The sequence below is a fragment of the Mesoplodon densirostris genome, chromosome 19 (assembly GCF_025265405.1).
Source record: "Mesoplodon densirostris isolate mMesDen1 chromosome 19, mMesDen1 primary haplotype, whole genome shotgun sequence".
Classification (NCBI taxonomy): Eukaryota; Metazoa; Chordata; class Mammalia; order Artiodactyla; family Ziphiidae; genus Mesoplodon; species Mesoplodon densirostris.
Window position 1 is genome coordinate 1,612,957 of NC_082679.1, and position 19,371 is coordinate 1,632,327.

Genomic DNA, 19,371 nt, shown 5'->3' on the forward strand with positions numbered 1-19,371 from the left:
TTTCCAATTAGCGTTTTCTCCAGATGTATGCCCAGGAGTGGGATTGTTGGATCATATGACAACTCTTATTTTTAGTTTTTTAAGGAACCTCCATACTGTTCTCCACAGTGGCTGCACCAATTAAATTCCCACCAACAGTGTAGGAGGGTTCCCTTTTCGCCACACTCTCTCCAGCATGTATTATTTGTAGACTTCTTGATGATGGCCATTCTGACCAGTGTGACATGGTACCTCACTGTAGTTTTCATTTGCATTTCTCTAATAATTAGTGATGTTGGGCATCTTTTCATGTGCCTGTTGGCCATCTATGTACTGCCAGGGAATTCCCATTTTGTCCATTTCTCAATTGGGTTGTTTTTTGTTGTTGTTGTTTTGTTAATTTTATTTTTTTGTTTTGATTTTTTTTAAAATAAATTTGATTTTTATTTTTGGCTGCATTGGGTCTTTGTTGCTGAGCGCAGGCTTTCTCTAGTTGTGGTGAGCAGAGGCTACTCTTCATTGAAGTGCGCAGGCTTCTCTTTGTTTTGGAGCACGGGCTCTAGGTGCGTGGGCTTCAGTAGTTGCAGCACGCAGGCCCTACGGTGCAGGCTCAGGAGTGGTAGGGCATTCATATTTGATTTGATATTAATTTCTTCTGCTTTCTCTGGATTTCTTTTTTCTTTTCCTAGTTTCTGAAGGTGGAATCTGAGTTCCTTGATTTGACATGTTTTTTTCTATAAGTGTTAAATGTGGGATAAATTTTCCCTGAAGTACTGCTTAAGAAAACGCCAATAGGACTTCCCTGGTGGTCCAGTGGTTAAGAATCTGCCTGCCAATGCAGGGGACACGGGTTCAATCCCTGGTCCAGGAAGATCCCACATGTGGTGGAGCAACTAAGCCCACATGCCACAACTCCTGAGCCCACACCCTGCAACTACTGAAGCCCATGTGCTCTAGGTCCCACGTGCCGCAACTACTGAGCCCATATGCTGCAACTGCCGAAGCCCTCATGCCTAAAGCCTGTGTGTGCTCCGCAACAAGAAAAGCCACCGCAACGAAGAGTAGCCCCTGCTCGCCGCAACTAGAGAAAAGCCCATGCACAGCCATGAGACCCAGCACAGCCAAAAATAAATTTAATAAATTAATTTAAAAAAGAGAAAAGAAATCGCCAATAAAGGGAATGCCCTGGTGGTCCAGTGGTTAAGAATCCGCCTTCCAATGCAAAGGACGCAGGTTCAATTCCTGGTCAGGGAACTAAGATCCCACATGCCGCAGGGCAACTAAGCCCATGCACCTCAACTACTGAGCCCGCGCGCTCTGGAGCCCATGGGCCACAACTAGAGAAGCCTGCGCAACTAAGAGCCCATGCACCACAATGAAAAGATCCCGCATGTTGCAGTGAATATCCTGCGTGCCACAACTAAGAGCCAATGCAGCCAAATAAATTAAAAACAAAAAAAGAAAACCCCAATAAACTGTTCTCTGCCAGGGCTGCTCCAACCCAGCTGCCCTTCCAAGGCACTCACCAGGGAGTGCCCCTGGTCTGGGCCTGCTCCAGAACAATAAGCAGCTGTCCTCCTTTTATTCTAATATGAATATTTTAATAATGGATCAAATGTATAGTATTTCTAATAGCTCTTTTAAATAAATAAATTTATTTATTTATTTTTAATTTTGGCTGTGTTGGGTCTTTGTTGCTGCACGCAGGCTTTCTCTAGTTGCAGGAAGCAGGAGTTACTCTTCGTTGTGGTGCTCGGCCTGCTCATTGTGGTGGCTTCTCTTCTTGCAGAGCACAGGCTCTAGGCCTGCAGGCTTCAGTAGTTGTGGCACACGGGCTCAGTAGTTGTGGCTCATGGGCTCTAGAGCACAGGCTCAGTAACTGTAGTACACAGGTTTAGTTGCTCCACAGCCATGGGATCTTCTCGGACCTGGGCTGGAACCATGTCCCCTGCATTGGCAGGCGGATTCTTAACCACTGCGCCACCAGGGAAGTCCCTCTAAAAACTCTGTAGATGTTTATAAGATCAAGAAGGACTGCTTCTATCCTTAGTTTAATATCTCTCTAACTGTAATAGCTATGAAAAATTCAGAAATTGAAATTAAAAAAAAAAGTTCCTATTCACAATATCATTCTGTGTAGAAAATACCTGGGGATGTTTAAGTTATACAAGACTTATAAACAGAAAACTAAAAAACATTGCTAACAAAAATTAAATAAGATCTAAATAAAAGAAGATATATCATGTTTATGATTGGGACACTCAGTATGCCTTTCTAAATTGAAGATTAAATGCAATTCCAGTCAAAATCCTAGTTGATTTTTGGGATGTTCAAAATCACAAGTGGATTCTAAAATTCACATGGAAAGGCAAAGGACTAAGAATGGCCATAACAACTTTGAAAAAGAAAGTCCAAGGAGTACATGACCTTGATTTCAAGGCATATTATAACAAATTATTCAACACATGAAAGGATTGGCATAAATAAAGTAGATAAATGGAACAGAAGATAAAGTTCAGAAATATACATATGACTGACATTCAATGAAGATACAAAAGCAATTCAGTGGAGAAGGTATTTAAGTCAGTATCACTGCAGCAACTGGGTATCCATATTTTAAAAAGAACTTCCAAAAATGAACTAAATATGAATTATTTACATCAATAAAAAAACTAGGGCTTCCCTGGTGGCGCAGTGGTTGAGAGTCCGCCTGCCGAGGCAGGGGACACGGGTTCATGCCCCGGTCCCGGAGGACCCCATATGCCGCAGAGCGGCTGGGCCTGTGAGCCATGGCTGCTGAGCCTGCACGTCCGGAGCCTGTGATCCGCAACGGGAGAGACCACAGCAGTGAGAGGCCCGTGTACCGCAAAAAAAACAAAACAAACAAAAAAAACTAAACTTTAAAGTTTCAGAAGGAGACATAAAAAAACTTCTATCTTTAAATTTGGGAAACATTTTTCATTTATTGATAGAACACCCAAAGCATAAACAGTAAAAGAATAAATGGACAAGTAAGACTCCATTAAAGCTGAAAACTTTTTCTCTGGAAAAGCTACTGAAATGAGAAGACCAATTCTGGATGAAAATAACGTCAGATATTTCCATTAGAGAACCTTAATCAATAATCCATGAAGAAATGTCAAAACTCAGTAATTAAGATGACAAATCATATGAACAGAAATTTCAAAAAACTATGAATGGAAATTATCACATGAAAAACCACTCAACATCATGTCAATAGGGAAATACTAGTTAAAATCACTAGATACCACTATACACCTCTTACATCACTGAAGTTAGAAAGCCTGACCATACCAAGTGTTAATAAGAATGTAAAGAACAGGAACATACGTTCTGGTACTTCTGGTAAGACTGTAACAGGATACTACCACTCTACGAAAGTTTGGCTCCACGTAAGTTAAATTTTCACTTGCTCTATGACACCTACTCTATATGCTGCTAGATACTAACTCAAGTGAAGGAAAGCATAAGTCTGGAGAGCATTTCTCCACTGTGAACTTTTTGTTTTTTATGAGCCTGGAGCTGCCTGCAAAGAACTACACTCAAGGTTTTCCTCTAGTATGAATTCCCTGGTGGGCAATAAGACTTCTTCTGTAGACAAAGGCTTCTCCACATTCACTGCACATATAAGGCCTTTCTCCAGTGTGGATTCTCTGGTGGACAACAAGACTTCTTCTGTAGACAAAGGCTTCCCCACATTTACTGCACGTATGAGGCCTTTCTCCAGTGTGGATTCTCTGGTGCTCAAGAAGACTTGTTTTGTAACTGAAAGGCTTGCCACATTCATTGCAATTAAAAGGCTTTTCTCCAGTGTGGACAGTTTGGTGCCGAACAAGTGTATATTTGAGCTTGAAGGCTTTCCCACATTGATTACACTCATAGGGTCTTTCTCCAGTGTGGATTCTCTGGTGCTCAACAAGTTTAATTTTGACCTTGAAAGCTTTCCCACATTCACTGCACTCATAAGGCCTTTCTGCAGTGTGAACATTCTGGTGTTTACAGAGGGCGGAGCTGCTTGTAAAGAACTTGCCACATTTACACCCATAAGCCTTTTCTCCAGTATGAATTCTCTTATGCACAACAAGACTTCCTTTGTAGACGTAGGCTTTGCCACATTCACTGCACATATAAGGCTTTTCTCCAGTGTGGATTCGCTGGTGATCAAGAAGCCTTTTTTTGAAGATGAATGACTTCCCACATTTGCTACACCCATAAGGTTTTTCTACAGTATGGATCCTCTGATGCACAAAATTTTTTTTGTAAAGGAAGGGCTTCCCACATTCACTGCTCTTACGAGGATTTTCTCCAGTATGGACTTTTTGGTGCCGAACAAGTGTATCCTTTTGAAGGAAAGCTTTCCCACATTGATTACACTCATAGGGTCTTTCTCCAGTGTGGATTCTCTGGTGCTCAACAAGTTTATATTTGTGGGCAAACACTTTCCCACAATTACAACACTCATAAAGCCTTTTTCCTGTGTGAACCTTCCTATGGTGAGTAAGACTGGAGGTGAGTCTAAAGAACTTCCCGCAGTCACTGCACTCATAAGGTTTTTCACCAGTGTGAACTCTCAGGTGCTCCGTGAATTTATACTTCTTACTGAAGGCTTTGCCACATTCGCTGCACTCGTAATGCCCTTGCCCAGGGTGAGAGACCTCCCTGCTCTGCCTGCTTCTACCTGGGTGCTCTCCATCGTGGGAGGGCTGCTGCTGGGGAAAGCCCAAGCTGCCTAGGAAAGCCTTCTCAACCTCTCTGCATGTGAACATATTGTCGGGTAAAAAGACTTTGCAGCTCGTCAAAAGCAAGTCCCCATTCTCCTCGCTTCTGAGGTGTTTCTCTCCACTGGGCTGCTTCTGGTGCTGTTGTAGGTGAGAAGTGAACATTTTCCCACAAGCCCCAGAAGAGGATGGTTTCAGCCCGGGATGCACTCCTTGGTGCTCAGCCAGGTACAAAACAACTTTCTCTACCAGGGCACCCATATCCAAAGTAAGAGTCTTCAGGATAGATGGGTCTGGATTTGGATTCCTGTCTTGTGTCACTAGTTCTACAGAAACACACTGTTCAGAAGCAGCCTCCTCAGTACCTACTGCACAGCAACACCCTGAAAGCACAAAAATGTTGATAAATGGTATGGAGACTTTGGTGGTACAGGAGTCCACTAGAAATCTGTGCATGACACATGTAGGTATAAGCCTACATGGGTTTGTTATTAAAACAAGGGAGAAAGGGTCAAGTGGTAGAAGGGGATACTGTGCAATGCTAGGCCTCTGATGGTCGCAGAACAGGAAATGTCTGAAACTAGCAAGAACACAGGATACCAGGATGTGGCGCTGTGCCGGGAGGGGAGGCTAGAACAACCCACTCCTCGGCCAATGGCTTTCAGCAGGACTTTCTGGTGGTGACAAGTGTCAGCTCTGTAGAATGTGTGTCTCAATCCAGGAAAATGCAATTACACCTGACTATCAGTGTTCAAAGACAATATAAGTAAACATGTACCTCTCATGATACATTAAGGATATGCATATACAATATACAAAATACATAAAATTGGAGAACAGTGCAGAGAGGGGGAAAGGAGAGGTGTGGAGGACACTAAGGTGGAAAACAGGGGTCAGAAATCACAGTAGAAATGAAAAGTGGGCAAAGTGTCAAAATGGGGAGAAGTGGAAGAAAGAAATGAAGTATGAGCACGATGAGTCTTGACGTTGAAAGAGGAGAGAGCAAAGGACATTTCCCTGTAGGATTAGAACTCATCAATGATATCCTGCCTTCCTACAGCTCCTACTCACCAGGCTTAGGATGCAATTAACCCTCCTCCTATGACTAGAGGCCTACCTCGTCAGGCACCCAGGGTTGCCTCCACCCCTCAGCTCAGGCTGGGTGACTATGAACCCTACCAGATCAAAGTCCTCAGAGGAAAGTAGGCCATTAGGAGAAAGACACTGGCCCAGAGTGAACCAACCAATGACAGACTTAAGGAAAAAAATGTATCACTAGAAGAACCTTAAGGAGTCTTGCAAAAATAATCTAGGGTTGACCACAAATGCTGACCATGTAAGTGTCTGTAATTCCTGACACAGGCAGTGCAAAAAAAAGGGTTAGAAATATGTGACACGGATCTTGCACACATCTGAACAGTCAACACACCTAGCAGTGGCAAAGCTAAGTGGCATCAGTTGGGCAGGCTTCAAGCCTCTGAGACCAAAGCCTTCTGTGAAAGGCTTCAGGGCCTATGGTACAGGGCTGAACACACACAGGGTGGGGGAATGCAGCTCAAGTGCCAGGAAATCGGGGAAGTAAGCAGTGTCCAAGGTCCAGGCTGGGAAGGATGGAGTGAGCCATGCAAAAAGAAGGGCAGAGTCCCATACGGGGCAATGGTGTGGGAACAGGGGTCCTTACCCAGGGAGGCTATAAGTGACAGGTTCTCCAGCATCACGTCACAGTACAGGAGTCTCTGAGCATCGTTAAGGAGACCCCACTCCTCCTGGGAGAAGGACACAGCCACATCCTCAAAGATCACATGGCCCTGTCATGAGGGGAACAAGTGAATTCACAGCAGCCTCTGCAATCAGGACCCCCAGTTCATGGTCATCCACCCCAGTGACCCAGCTCAGAGGACACACCAGGTCCTGATGCCACAGGAACCTGCTAGTGTTATGTCATTCAGTTAAAACAGAAGAGGGAGACAAGCAGTCTCACAAGACGCTCTGGGGCTGCCCCACAGACCCCCAGCCACTCTCTTCAGAGTCGGCTCTCCTGAGATCACACAGATCACATCACATACAATGACACGTGTGCTCAGCCCCCTGGAGTAAAGCCTGGGGACAAGGGCCCTGAGTCCATGCTCACACTCCCTCCCTCTCCACTGCCCAGCCCTGCAGGGTCACAGCTCCCTCACGTGCCCGACCGTGACCCCCACCCCACCCCACGCCACCACCTCGGCCCCAGGCCTTCGGCACCTCATCGTGTTCCCCATGTGCCACCCAGCACACAATGCTTCCCCAGGCCTCTGCGGGACCCGCTGCTACAGGCGGTCCCAGCACTGCTTTCCGTCCCCCCACCTGGCCCTGATCCCTGTTCCCACGTCAGCACCCAGACATCGTGAGGGGTCAGATGCCCGGAGCCCTCGTCCTCCACAGTGTCCCACGTGCTGACCCCACACCACTCACCCCTTCCTCTCTCTGCTCCTCTCATTCCAAGCCCAGCCCCCCAGCCCCCAGCCCAGCCCAAGACCCTGTCCCAGCTGCACTCATCTGCCCTCAGCTGGTCTTTCCTCCAGTCACACACTCTTCAGGCTCCAACCGCAGTCATCACAAGACTTTGAGCCTGTGTAGGGGAAACAATGCCCCAGGCCTTACCTCCCTGTCATCTGACCTCCATTCCTGCCTTGCTTCTGAATCCATACCTTATCCACCCCTTTGAATCCTGTGCCACGACCAGGACCTCCCCCGAGGCCACTCCCACCCCCCACACACTCATGGTCACTGCACTGCCTTGTCCATCTGAGTGATGACAGCCACCCCTGTCCCCGTGCCCAGGGAGGTGAGCCAGTCCACGGAGAACACCCTCTCCACCCTACAACTTTCATGGCACCCAAACATGACCTGAGGGCCTGGAATCTGACCTGGTCCACATGCCATCCACCTGTCAGGGTTATCAATCCTGAACCCCACCTTCCCTGAACTCCAGGTGTGTTTCCAGTGGCCCACCTGACACCTCCTGTGAGACACCCCGGCAATATCTCAGACTCAGCCTGGGGACACGGAACTCTGGACAGTCCTTCTGTCCATTACTCCTACTTCTGACTTCCCGTCTCAGACATGGCGTCCCCACCGTCACCTAGAGGCAAACATCCTGGGGTCATGTCAGACTACTCTCTCTCATCCTGTACAGCAGGAAATCAGCTGTACCACAAACGAGATTCAGAGACTCACCTCCTCTCCTGCTACAGAGCCATTGCCAGGATCCAGTCACAGTCGACATTCACCAGGACTGTGCCTTCCACTGGGCCCCTGGCTCCACCCTCACCCCACCCCCCCACCGTCTTCCTCCTCTGGGCAGGCAGAGCAGCCTCTTCAGACCCAGCGTCAGATCACTTCCCTCCTCTGCGGCCAACGTGGCATGGACACGCCCCCTCGGGAGAGGCCCAGCTCCTCAGGCTGCCATCCCAGGAATGACTCATGACCTCAGTCTTTATCAGCCCACATCATGGGTCCTGCAGTTTCCTGAACACTCCCCTCTCAGTCTCATCTCCAGGCTGTGCCCAAGGACATGTCACCACTTGACCTTCTCCACTGGATACATGGGAACACCTCTGTACAACTTCTGGCTTTGATTAATGATCCTGTGCCTGAGATGATGCCAGGGCCCAGACCTAAGGACCCATAATCCCAGGACAACACTGTCTCCTATATCTGTGTGTCAGGACCAGGGGTAGGGATGACGTCTGGGTAGGTACTGGGGCTTCTTCCACTTACCTGTCCAGGGACCATAAATGCTCCTGCCACCATGGGAACCTGGGAAAAGAGGGAGGATCTGAGATAAAGGTGATTATGGTGAGGATGTAAAGGCTGAGCTGTTTCTTCCCTTCCTTTTCCTGGACATGAGTCATTTGAGGCTGACCTCTGACCTCAGATCCTCACTCTTCAGAGCTATATCTTGAGAACTCGATAGGCCTAGACAAAGACTCAACGTCCTTGGGACTTCCCTGGCAGTCAAGTGGTTAAGACTTCAAGCTTCCACTGCAAGGAGACCAGGTGCCATCCCTGGTTGGGGAACTAAGATCCCACATGCCGTGGGGTGTGGCAAAAAAAAAAAAAAAACTCACCCTCTGTGAGTCTCAGTGTCTTCATGTAAATGGCAACACTTAGGATGTCTAACTCATAATGCATTATTACCTCTTCCATGCTGAGATTCAGCTATTACAGAACACAGGATTAAGATTTCTATAAATGTTTTTGAAAATTAGGTTTTACTTGTCTTTCAAGGCTTTCTGAGACAAAGTATCTTTTTTCAGCCACCAGTTACCTAATTTTATGACACCACCCTGGTGCCCTACAATTCATTCCTATTATTACACTACCTGAACTTAGTGACAGAATCCACAGGTTTAAGGCAACAGGCCCATAAACTGCCCTCTTTTGAGAAGCCAGTTCCGATCCCTGGTCCCCAGGCTACCAGGAGTTCTGTCCCCCTTGGCTACAAATTCTGGGTTTCCCATGAACCCCTCTCGGTTTTGATAATTTGCTGAAATGACCCATGAAGTTAGGAAAACACTTTTCTTACTTTTTCTGGTTTACTATAATGTATACAACTTAGGAACAGTCAAATGGAAGCGACCTCTAGGTCAGGGTGGGGGGGATGGAGGGCAGCAGGGGGTTTCCAGGCCCTTTAAGTACAGGCCACCCTCCCAGCACTTCCACTATTTCAATGTGTTCACCAATCTGAAGGAACCTTGAATTTCATTGTTCAGCAGTTTTTATACTTAATCTCCAGCTCCCCTCCGATCCTTAGGAGATGCCGGGTAGGTCTGGGAGTTGAAACTTCTAATCACTTGTTTTTTGTAGAGAGCAGTCCCATCCTGAGGGTATCTGGAGAATCTACCCTATGTCACTTCATTATAATAAACTTCCACGTGATAAAAGGGGCTAGTTGTGAATAACAAAAAAACAGTCCTAATTCCCAGGCAATTCTAAGGGGTTCAGAGCTCTATGTGAAGAACTCAAGACAAAACCTAAACATATATATATTATTATAACACATATATTCTTATTTTAGGCAGCTATTACTTGCTTACACAAGATTAACTTGCTAAATCTATACATTTTTAACCTTGTAGTTTCCTGGGAGAGCTGAGGCAAGTGTGCCCTTGACTGGGTCTGGGCTGCTCCACCAGCATGGCTGACCTTTTTCTGACTCCACAAGGAGTGGGCAGTCGGCTAAGTGTTCAGAACAGTGAATCTACACAACCTCACACCTCCTTCTCCATCTCCATCCCAGGCAAGGCTCCTTACTCCTTATACCCTTGCTTCCCCAGAAAGCCCTAGAACCACAGGACCCTCCCATCTTCAGGCAGCCTCAGAAAGCCCCACCCACTCTGCCCTGCCCTCCAGCCCCAGGTCTGTCTACTTTCATCTGAGGTCCCCTTGCACAGAAAAGTGACAAGACTTTCCCTCCTAAATTTGAGTCCAGACATGGCCAGAGTCCAGGACTTAGGTTGTCACCACATGGACATTTGAGCTAGCGACCTCCTCCTCCAATTCCAGATTAGGGCCTCCAGCAGCCCCTATGTCACCAATTGGCCCCGACTGTTAACTCCTTCCTTTTTTTTTTTTTTTTGCTGCCCCACACGACTTGCGGGATCTTACTTAGTTCCCCCACCAGGGGTTGAACCCAGGGACACAGCAGTGAAAGAGCCAAGCGCTAACCACTGGACCACCAGGGAACTCCCTCCAAAATCCAATTTTAATCTCTCCCTGACATGTCTTCCAGATGCTCAGCCAAAAGAAAAACTTTATTGTCCTTTACTCTGTCCTTTTGCTTAGAACAACATTCATTGCCAATTATCTTGCAGGTTTATTACGAACCTTATTATTTGTATTCCTTTGTAAAAAAGTAAAACAGAAACCTCAGTTAGAGTTGGCACACCAGAAGGGGGAGCCCTCACTGACCTGAGACAATAACGGAATCCAAAAGGAAGAAGACGACTCCCTTCTCTCCTGGAAAGGACTCAGACAATGAAAAGCCATGGACTCTTTGGTGACTATAGCCCTTCTAACTTCCCTCTTTAATCTCTATAAAAGTGTTAGTTCATCATGGCCGCACATCTTAATTGCAATTCCCTGATGATCCTGAAAGAAACCTCATCTTTGCAGAAGAAATAGCCGGGAGGCTATTTGTTTCAGGTCAACAACTTCCATAGGCACCACTCTGGTCCAGAAGCCACCTTACTCTCTGGAGTGGAATGCACTGGGCTCTCCCAGGTCTCCCTGCCTCCACCCTCAGCTCCCCCTTCCCAGTCTGTTCTCCCCTGGGCAGCCTCTGAAATACTTTAAAACTCTAACTCAGAGTGTCTTCCTGATTTATTCACAACCCTCCATGACTTCCAGAATGCCCAGACTGTTGACTCCTCCATAATGCCACGTCTCTGCAGAAGGGACTCCAACCCCAGGTTTCCAGAATGTTCCCTGCTCTTGTGACTCTCCAAGGATTTGCACGTGCCAAGCCCCCAGCCTTTAACACTCTCCACACGGCCTGTCAGAAATAGGGCCACCACACACGCACACCTAAAGTTCTGGAGACGGGCCTGAACCGCAGTGCCCTGAACAAGAGACCCTCATTGGAGGCTTGAGGATTCGGGTCACGATCTTGGGGTGGGGGGGGCCAACAGTCACCTGGGGCGGGTCCTGTAGCGCGCTGGTTGCCATAGGACCCGTTGAGCGCGGCGGGATAATGGTGGTAACGTGGCCCGAATATTCCGGAAGCAGGTTCCGCATCCCGCTCACTCCCGCGGAGTGTGGACGGCGTCCCCTCGAGCTTTTTCCAGTTTCCATTACCTGGACTGCAGCCAGTGATCTAGAGCTTTGGGTCCTGCAAACGCAGCAAAGGCCCCCAAACCGCCGCCAACAGGAAAGACACCGGAAGTCCGCCCCCTCGTATTTCAAAATCCCGGAAGAACCTCTGTTTGGGGCCTTCATTGGTGCGGAGAACAAGCCGATCCGCGCACAGTCTTCTAGGTAATGTAGTTCCCCTCACGCCACCGAGTGCGGTGCGGACGAGACCCACCCCCAACCTGTTTGGGCACTAATGGGCCAAGTCGGTGCGGGAAGGACAAATTAAAAACACGTCAAGGGATTTCCCTGGCGGTACAGTGGGTAAGACTCCGGGCTTCCACTGTAGGGGAGGCGGGTTCGATCCTTAGTCGGGGAAATAAGATCCCCCAAGGCGCATGGCGGGGCCAGGAAAAAAAATGTATTTACAGCACCTGAAACTAAGGGAACCTTGTAAATCAACTATATTTCAAATTTAAAAAAAATTAAATAAAAACATATAAAATTAGAACCAAGAAAACCTGTATCCATAACCTTTATAAAATTCTGCTTTAGCTCGTATTTCTCAGCATAAAACTTGATATAGGATTAGAAAAAAATGCATTCCTGTTGTGAAAAGACTGAGACAAGCTACAGTCCTTATTTGTTGTTTTTGTTACTTTATGAAAATCTTGGAAGAGTCTTCAAGTAAGAAAAATCAATAAGATTTTGGAATGAAAAAGGGAATTATATGCAACAAAATATCTCGGTGTGCTTCATTATTGGGTAAAATAATAACTACATAGATAACATTAGTCTATCGTTGATACTGTCCACCTCAGTAAACCTGAGAGGCAGTAATCAAGCACAACACATTTACTTGGGATCACAGAATTGCAATTCGGGACACGCATTCAAGTAGCAACCCAAAAGGTATTCTGCTAGGGAGTAAAATTCAGGGGATTTTAAATGCAAAGAGAGTTTTGTATTACAGAATTTTAATTGGAATTGGAGGCAGAAGCTAGTATTGTTTGAACAGGATTGTGTACTAAGGCTATCCCTAGAGGGAAGTAATAGTCCATTAGTGTGACAAGTTGTAAGTGTTATTGCAGTTCTTGGAATATTTGCAGGTTGGCTTGGATCAAAAGTTCATGGTTTCACCAGGTGGGGAGGTGCAGGATGTCCACTAATTAATAGCCTCCCAGCTCCAGGTTAAAACCCCTTGACATCAGTGATTCCATTTTATTTCACATTCTACAACACTATTAATTTGGCATGCCTTGAAGGAGTTCTCAAAGCAAATATAAAAATTTTCACAGCATATGCACAAACTATATAATAGCAGCCTTCTTTTATTTAAAAAAAATTAAAATTGAAACAAGAAAAAAAACCCTTTAAGAAGATATTGAGCTGCCTATAATTTTTAAAGAGTTAATATATAAATAATAAATTCAATAAGTACTACTATTTTTTAAGTACTACAAATTAAAAAGAGGAAGATTTAAAACCTGAGAAGGCAATATTCTTTTTTTTTTTTTTTGGCCCCACTGCCCGGCTTGCATGATCTTAGTTCCCCGCATAGGGATTGAACCCAGGCCCACGGCCGAGTCCTAACCACTGGACCACCAGGGAGCTACTGAAGGCAACATTGTTTTATTTATTTATTTATTTATTTATTTATTTATTATTTTTGGCTGCGCTGGGTCTTCGTTGCTGTGTGCGGGCTTTCTCTAGTTGCAGGGAGCGGGGCCTACTCTTTGTTGTGGTGCGCAGGCTTCTTGTTGCGGTGGCTTCTCTTGTTGCAGAGCACGGGCTCTGGGCACATGGGCTTTAGTAGTTGCATCACATGGGCTCAGTAGTTGTGGCTCGTGGGCTCTAGGCGTGCGGGGTCAGTAATTGTGGCTCATGGGCTTAGTTGCGCCGCAGCATGTGGGATGTTCCTGGACCAGGGATCAAACCCGTGTCCCCTGTATTGGCAGGCAGATTCTTAACCACTGTACCACCAGGGAAGTCCCTAAATTTATTTATTTATTTATTTTTATTATTATTATTTTTTTTTGCGGTACGCAGGCCTCTCACTGTTGTGGACTCTCCCGTTGCGGAGCACAGGCTCCGGACACTCAGGCTCAGCGGCCATGGCTCACGGGCCCAGCCGCTCCGCGGCATGTGGGATCTTCCCGGACCGGGGCACGAACCCGTGTCCCCTGCATCGGCAGGCGGACTCCCAACCACTGCACCACCAGGGAAGCCCCCTAAATTTATTTTTAACATAAGCCCCACCATATGATTTTTCCGGCAAATTTGTTCAATATATTATCCTTTCCCCCTTACATGCCTTTGGCAACTTTACTGGAAATAAATTGACATTATTAGGGTTTGTATATATCTACATTCTCTACGCTTTCCCATTGCTCTAAAGTTAGTGTAGATATACAGTAAATTCTTAAATAAGAAGAAAAATATTTTCATATTTCTTGTTTTCAAAACATCCTTCATGCTGCTCAGCCAGCTGGTGTCTGTGTCCAGCCCTAACTCAGATCCTAATTCTGTTCCAAATGCCCATCCACGTCCTCAATCCAATGCGTCCACTTGAATGTCTCAAACACACCATGAACTCATCATGAATAACAGAAATTCATTCCCAATTTCAGTGAATAGTTTTGCCATCCAAACAAGTTTGAAATTCAGATTCATCCTTTGGCCATAATACTCCACACACAATGCTAAGAAATTGTGACTGTATCACATAAGTCTGTTCTGATGTCTGGGTGTCTCCCTTTTGTGTTTGGGTTCCAATGTTATTAGCGTTTCTCTCCAGGTACCAAGTTTCCATGCATCTTTTATCTATTGTACCAGCATGCACTGATGATAATTGGGTCGTTGATTATTTTATAAGCTGTTGAAACATTTCACCTACTTCTACTGCTATTTCTGCATTTATTAGCTAGAAATCCTCTGTAAAGAAGAGTTTTTCCATAATCTTCCGTTCAGTTACCTCAAAATACAGTTTGTAAAGATCAGGGAGGCAAGAGCTTGATCCCTCAACTCTATTTAGCAATTTTCCAGGATAATTATTTGGGCCACTAACATCATGCTCAAACAGTACTGAAATGTTTATCTCAGGGATAAGGTGCACCTGTTGCACACATGCTACCACTGTGATCGTGGTAGCCACTCTCCTAGTAGGAAAAAACATTTAGTAAGTGGCTCTTCTTTTCAGATAAGTCTCTTATTTTATTTTATTATTAAAAATTTTTATTTATTTATTTATTTATTTAGGCTGTGCCCTGTCTTAGTTGCAGTGCGTGGGGTCCTCCTTGTGGCATGTTTAGTTGTGGCATGCGGGATCTTTTTTAGTTGTGGCATGTGGGCTGTTAGTTGCGGCTTGTGGACTCTTAGTTGTGGCATGAGAACTCTTATTTGTGGCATGTTTGGGAGATCTAGTTCCCCGACCAGGGTTCAAACCCAGGCCCCCTGCATTGGGAGCACAGAGGACCCACTGGACCACCAGGGAAGTCCATCTTATTTTATTTTATTATTTACTTATTTATTTGGCTGCGCCATGCAGCAAGCAGGATCTTAGTTTCCCGACCAGGGATCGAACCCATGCCCCCCGCATTGGGAGTGCTGAATCTTAAGCACTTGACTGCCAGGGAAGTCCCAGATAAGTCTTATATTTTAAAATTAATTTTATCTGTTTTAGTCCATTCGAACTGCTGTAAGAAAACATCATATATTGGGTGGCTTATAATCAACAGGCATTTATTTCTCACAGCTCTGGAGGCTGGAAGTCCAAACTCAAGTTCCCCATGGATTCAGTGTCTGGTGAGAGGCCACTTCCTGTTTCATAGAAAGCCCCCTTTTTCTTGCCATGTCCTCACACTGTAAAAGCAGTGAACTTTCTGGGCCCTCTTTTATAAGGGCACTAGTTCCTTTCATGAGGGTAGAGCCCTTCTGACCTAACCACCTACCAAGAATCCTATGTCCTAATATCATGACATTAGGCATTAGGTTTTGAACATAAGAATTGAGGGGAAAACAAACATTGAGACCAAAGCAGTATCTATTTCAGGAAATTGAGTTAGAAATATATGGAAAAAATAGTTAGACTTGCTGGGGTTTCAGCAGAAACACTGAGATGTACTCATGCAGGAAAGAATTATTTTGTGTGGGACACAAGCAGAATGCCACATCATCTCCTTCCTACTTGGCATCCTGACAGGTATCATCCATTTCCCGTTATGATCTTGGCTTAACTCTTCTTTAATTGTTCCTTGATTGAACATACTGAAGCCTACAAAATTACCTCTGAAGCTTTGAGCTACATAAAGTTGAAGAGCAGTGCAATTTATTGGGAATTCCCTGGCGGCCCAGTAGTTAGGATGTGGCACTTTCAGTGCCATGGCCCCAGGTTCGATTCCTAGTCAGGGAACTAAGATCCCCGAAATCCATGCAGCCCGGCCAGGAAAAAAAAAAAAAAAAAGCATGCAGTTTGTGACTGAGTGACATTGCAGTGTGTGCATTCAGGTTTTCCTTTGTGCTCCTGTTTGCTGAATGCAGTCTACAAAACAATATCTCCCTTTAAAGGGAATACATCTTCAAAAAACAGAAGGGACAAAATAAAGATACTTGGATAATAACATATGCTTAAAATTATAATTTATGTCAAAGCACCCTCATTAAAAAAAAATCTACCCTATATTTTCCCAACTTACTTTTTATGAACTTCATCAATTTATTTAAAAGTTTATAGAAAGGGGGCTTTCCTGGTGGCGCAGTGGTTGAGAGTCCGCCTGCCGATGCAGGGGATACGGGTTCGTGCCCTGGTCCGGGAAGATCCCACATGCCGTGGAGCGGCTGGGCCCGTGAGCCATGGCCGCTGGGCCTGCGCATCCGGAGCCTGTGCTCCGCAACGGGAGAGGCCACAACAGTGAGAGGTCCGTGTACCACAAAAAAATAATAATAAAATAAAATAAAAAATATTTTATTCATTCATTCATTCATTCATTATGCGTTACGTCTTCGTTGCGGCCCTCGGGCTTCTCTGGTTGTGGCGCGCGTGGTAGCGTAGTTCTTGTTCTACAGCCGGCCGGGAGCGGGTGTCTCTGTTCCTTCTAGGAGCCTGGGGCCCAGAGGCCTGGAGAGGAACTGGCAAAGGAAATGCAGAGGCTCTAATGAAGGAGGCGAGGCATGGGATGTTCCTAAAGGGGACGATCCAGATTTCCCTGTTGTGTTTTTTGCGTCTTGTCATTTAAGATGCTCGGAATATAACAAGTGGACATACTGTATTGTAAATGTTTTAATGTTCGTATTCTGCTGACTCAACATCCCCACGGACTGGCTGTGAGCACATCCCCACCCCCCACCCCGGGTGACTGGGTACACCAGAGTGATGAGGCTGTGGCCCCAACTCAAGTTCCCCTTCTTGTCCTCCCATGACTTAGTGATACTCCAACCCACCAATGAAATCCCCTCATGACTTTTGCCTGGGTACTCCGCCCTGATCCCCAGTAATGGCACTTACCTAGGGGGCCCCACTCTTCTCCGCTCCGCGGCATGTGGGATACTCCCGGACCGGGGCACGAACCCATGTGCCCTGCATCGGCAGGCGGACTCTCAACCATTGCGCCACCAGGGAAGCCCCAATAAAATATTTTTTAAAAAAAGAACTGCACTACCCAGCAGGCTGTGCTTTGCGGGATGGCTGTGAGGGCCGGACTGATGGCGTCACAGAAAAAGGGGCGTTACTGGCTCTCGTTGTCAGGGGCGGGACTTCCTGCGCCGGAGAAGCGGGCTTTTCTTTGTGGTGAGGCTGGTGTGTCCCCACCCACTACAAGCTCTTCCCGGGACTTAGGGACGGAGCGGGGAGGACAGCCAGGAGGGCCCACCTGTGCCTTTGTACGACCTGGGGGAGGGTCAGCTAAGCCCTCTGGACCCGCCGGTCTCCGGCGCCCTCACGTGGCCCTACGCTCCCCGCGGTGCGATGGCGGCGCTGGTGACCCCGGCGCAGGTGAGTGGACGGTGAGCCAGGCCACGCCCGCTCGGACCCCACCCACGTGGCCGAGGCGCGCTGCTGTGCACGGTGGTGGTGTCCTGTGAGTCCTCACCTTGTCCTCCCCAGGGCATTGTTTTCGGAGCCTCGGGATGGGGTCGCTTGTGCTCCGGGTGGGAATCCAGGTTAGGGGCTTCACGCGGAGGGTCCCATTTCTGTCAGTCAGTGGGACGCTGTGTGGTAGGGAGAGATGTGGTTTCTCGAATCCCCCTAACCCCATACCGCTGGCGTGGAAGGACCCGCAGGGAGGAGCGCAGGCCGCACAGTCCGGAGACCTTTCTGTGTGTTGCGGCCCCGCCCCTTCCCGAGTCTCGGACCTTGAGCAGCCTTCCCTGTTGCCCTTGGTTTCTGTTTTCTCGGGCACAAAACAGGAATATTAAAGTTCCTCCAACTGGGTTTGAGGGAACTAGAAAAAGCACATGGGTGACGTGTATCCCCCCGCGTCCAGCACGGTGCAGGGAGCATCGCTCTGGCTTTCTTTCCACGGAGGCGCCTCCTGAGCCTTTGTTGATGTTAGAGGCTCATCCCTGGGGGAATCTGACCCTTGGGCTTCCCAGCTGTGTAACCTCTACAAAGATAAGGGCTGGGGTGGGGAAGAGGCAGGAGTAGCCTGCAGCAGCTTGGGGATTGCAGCCCTGCTAGGACAGAAAAGGTGTCAGGACAGGCAGTGCGCCCAGAAGGCCAAGGAATTTGTCTTTCAGTTTACAGCCAGTGGAACTGGCTTCCCACTGAATCTGTTTTCCTGTTTGAGGTTCCGTTACATATGGTAAGTGGTGATAGTGTGCAGGAGTGTGGTGTCCCTTTGGACACAAATACACAAGAGGTCCTGGGTAACTCCATAGCCGTGGCCCTGAGTACCCTCATCATAGTCCTGATCGCTGTCAGGACTTGTCTTATTTGTTAACTTCCCATTCACTTGGCTCCTTCCTCACTTTTTTTTTTTTTTTTTTTTTTTTTTTTTTGCGGTACGCGGGCCTCTCACTGCTGTGGCCTCTCCCGTTGCGGAGCACAGGCTCCGGACGCGCAGGCTCAGCGGCCATGGCTCACGGGCCTAGCCGCTCCACGGCACGTGGGAACTTCCCGGTCCGACCCGCGTCTCCTGCATTGGTAGGCGGACTCTCAACCACTGCGCCACCAGGGAAGCCCTCCTTCCTCACTTTATATCAGACTCACTCCAGTGTGCTGTCCTGAAAGAGGCTTTTCGTGGTGCCCCGTCGAAAGCAGACTGTAACCTCTTGTCATCTCGCGCTATTTTCTTGACTTTGGCATCTTTGGGTCCCTGTGACATTGTCTTCTTCATTTATTTAGTTGCTTGTTTAGGATCTCTTCCCAGCCCCCGAGCATGAGCACCTGTTGCTGCTCATAACCTAGAACAACAGCCTGGGCTTATAAAAGGTACTCAACAAATGGTTCAGTGAATGAATGGGTCTCCCCCTCAGGTGTTTGCCTCACACTTATAATAAATACAGTCTTTCTCCCAACTATGGCCCACAGGGCTCTCTCTACTTGAATTGCCCCTTGCTTACCCCCAAGCTTTTTTCCCTCCATTTTTCCCTCACTCACCGCACATGGCCAGGCAGTCCTGAACTTGTCAAACTCCTGCCCAGTTTGCAGCTTCAGCTTGCACTCATCTTTGTCTGGGGCCCTGTTCCCAGATCTCTGCAGGGCTATCTCACCACTCCTGAGCATCAGCGTCACCTCTTAGGATAGTCTTTTTCTCGCCGTTTTATAATAATTCTGGCTAAGATACCCCTGCCCCCACCTGCCAATCTTCTGGCAACTCTGTTCCTG

The 19,371-nt window shown here is 47.2% G+C and overlaps 1 protein-coding gene across 1 annotated transcript; it reads right to left on the reverse strand.

Moving 5' to 3' along the window:
* Positions 1-3,542: 3,542 nt before the first annotated feature.
* On the reverse strand, positions 3,543-6,964 carry LOC132480654 (zinc finger protein 501-like). The gene is made up of 4 exons (XM_060085035.1): positions 6,899-6,964; positions 6,400-6,526; positions 4,295-5,101; positions 3,543-3,973 (listed from the first exon to the last, which is right to left on the reverse strand). Exons 1-4 carry the CDS (start codon positions 6,962-6,964, stop codon positions 3,543-3,545), a joined length of 1,431 nt encoding a protein of 476 aa, XP_059941018.1.
* Between the last annotated feature and the right edge of the window lie 12,407 nt (positions 6,965-19,371).

What these genes read in the sequence shown, in the direction of transcription:
- LOC132480654 (XM_060085035.1), bottom strand. Translation starts at nt 6,964, where the DNA reads ATGAGGTGCCGAAGGCCTGGGGCCGAGGTGGTGGCGTGGGGTGGGGTG. An exon ending in TGGGGGTCACGGTCGGGCAC is followed by an intron (nt 6,527 to 6,898) that starts GTGAGGGAGCTG and finishes CCCTCATGACAG; the next exon opens with GGCCATGTGATCTTTGAGGA. An exon ending in GTCACTTATAGCCTCCCTGG is followed by an intron (nt 5,102 to 6,399) that starts GTAAGGACCCCT and finishes TTGTGCTTTCAG; the next exon opens with GGTGTTGCTGTGCAGTAGGT.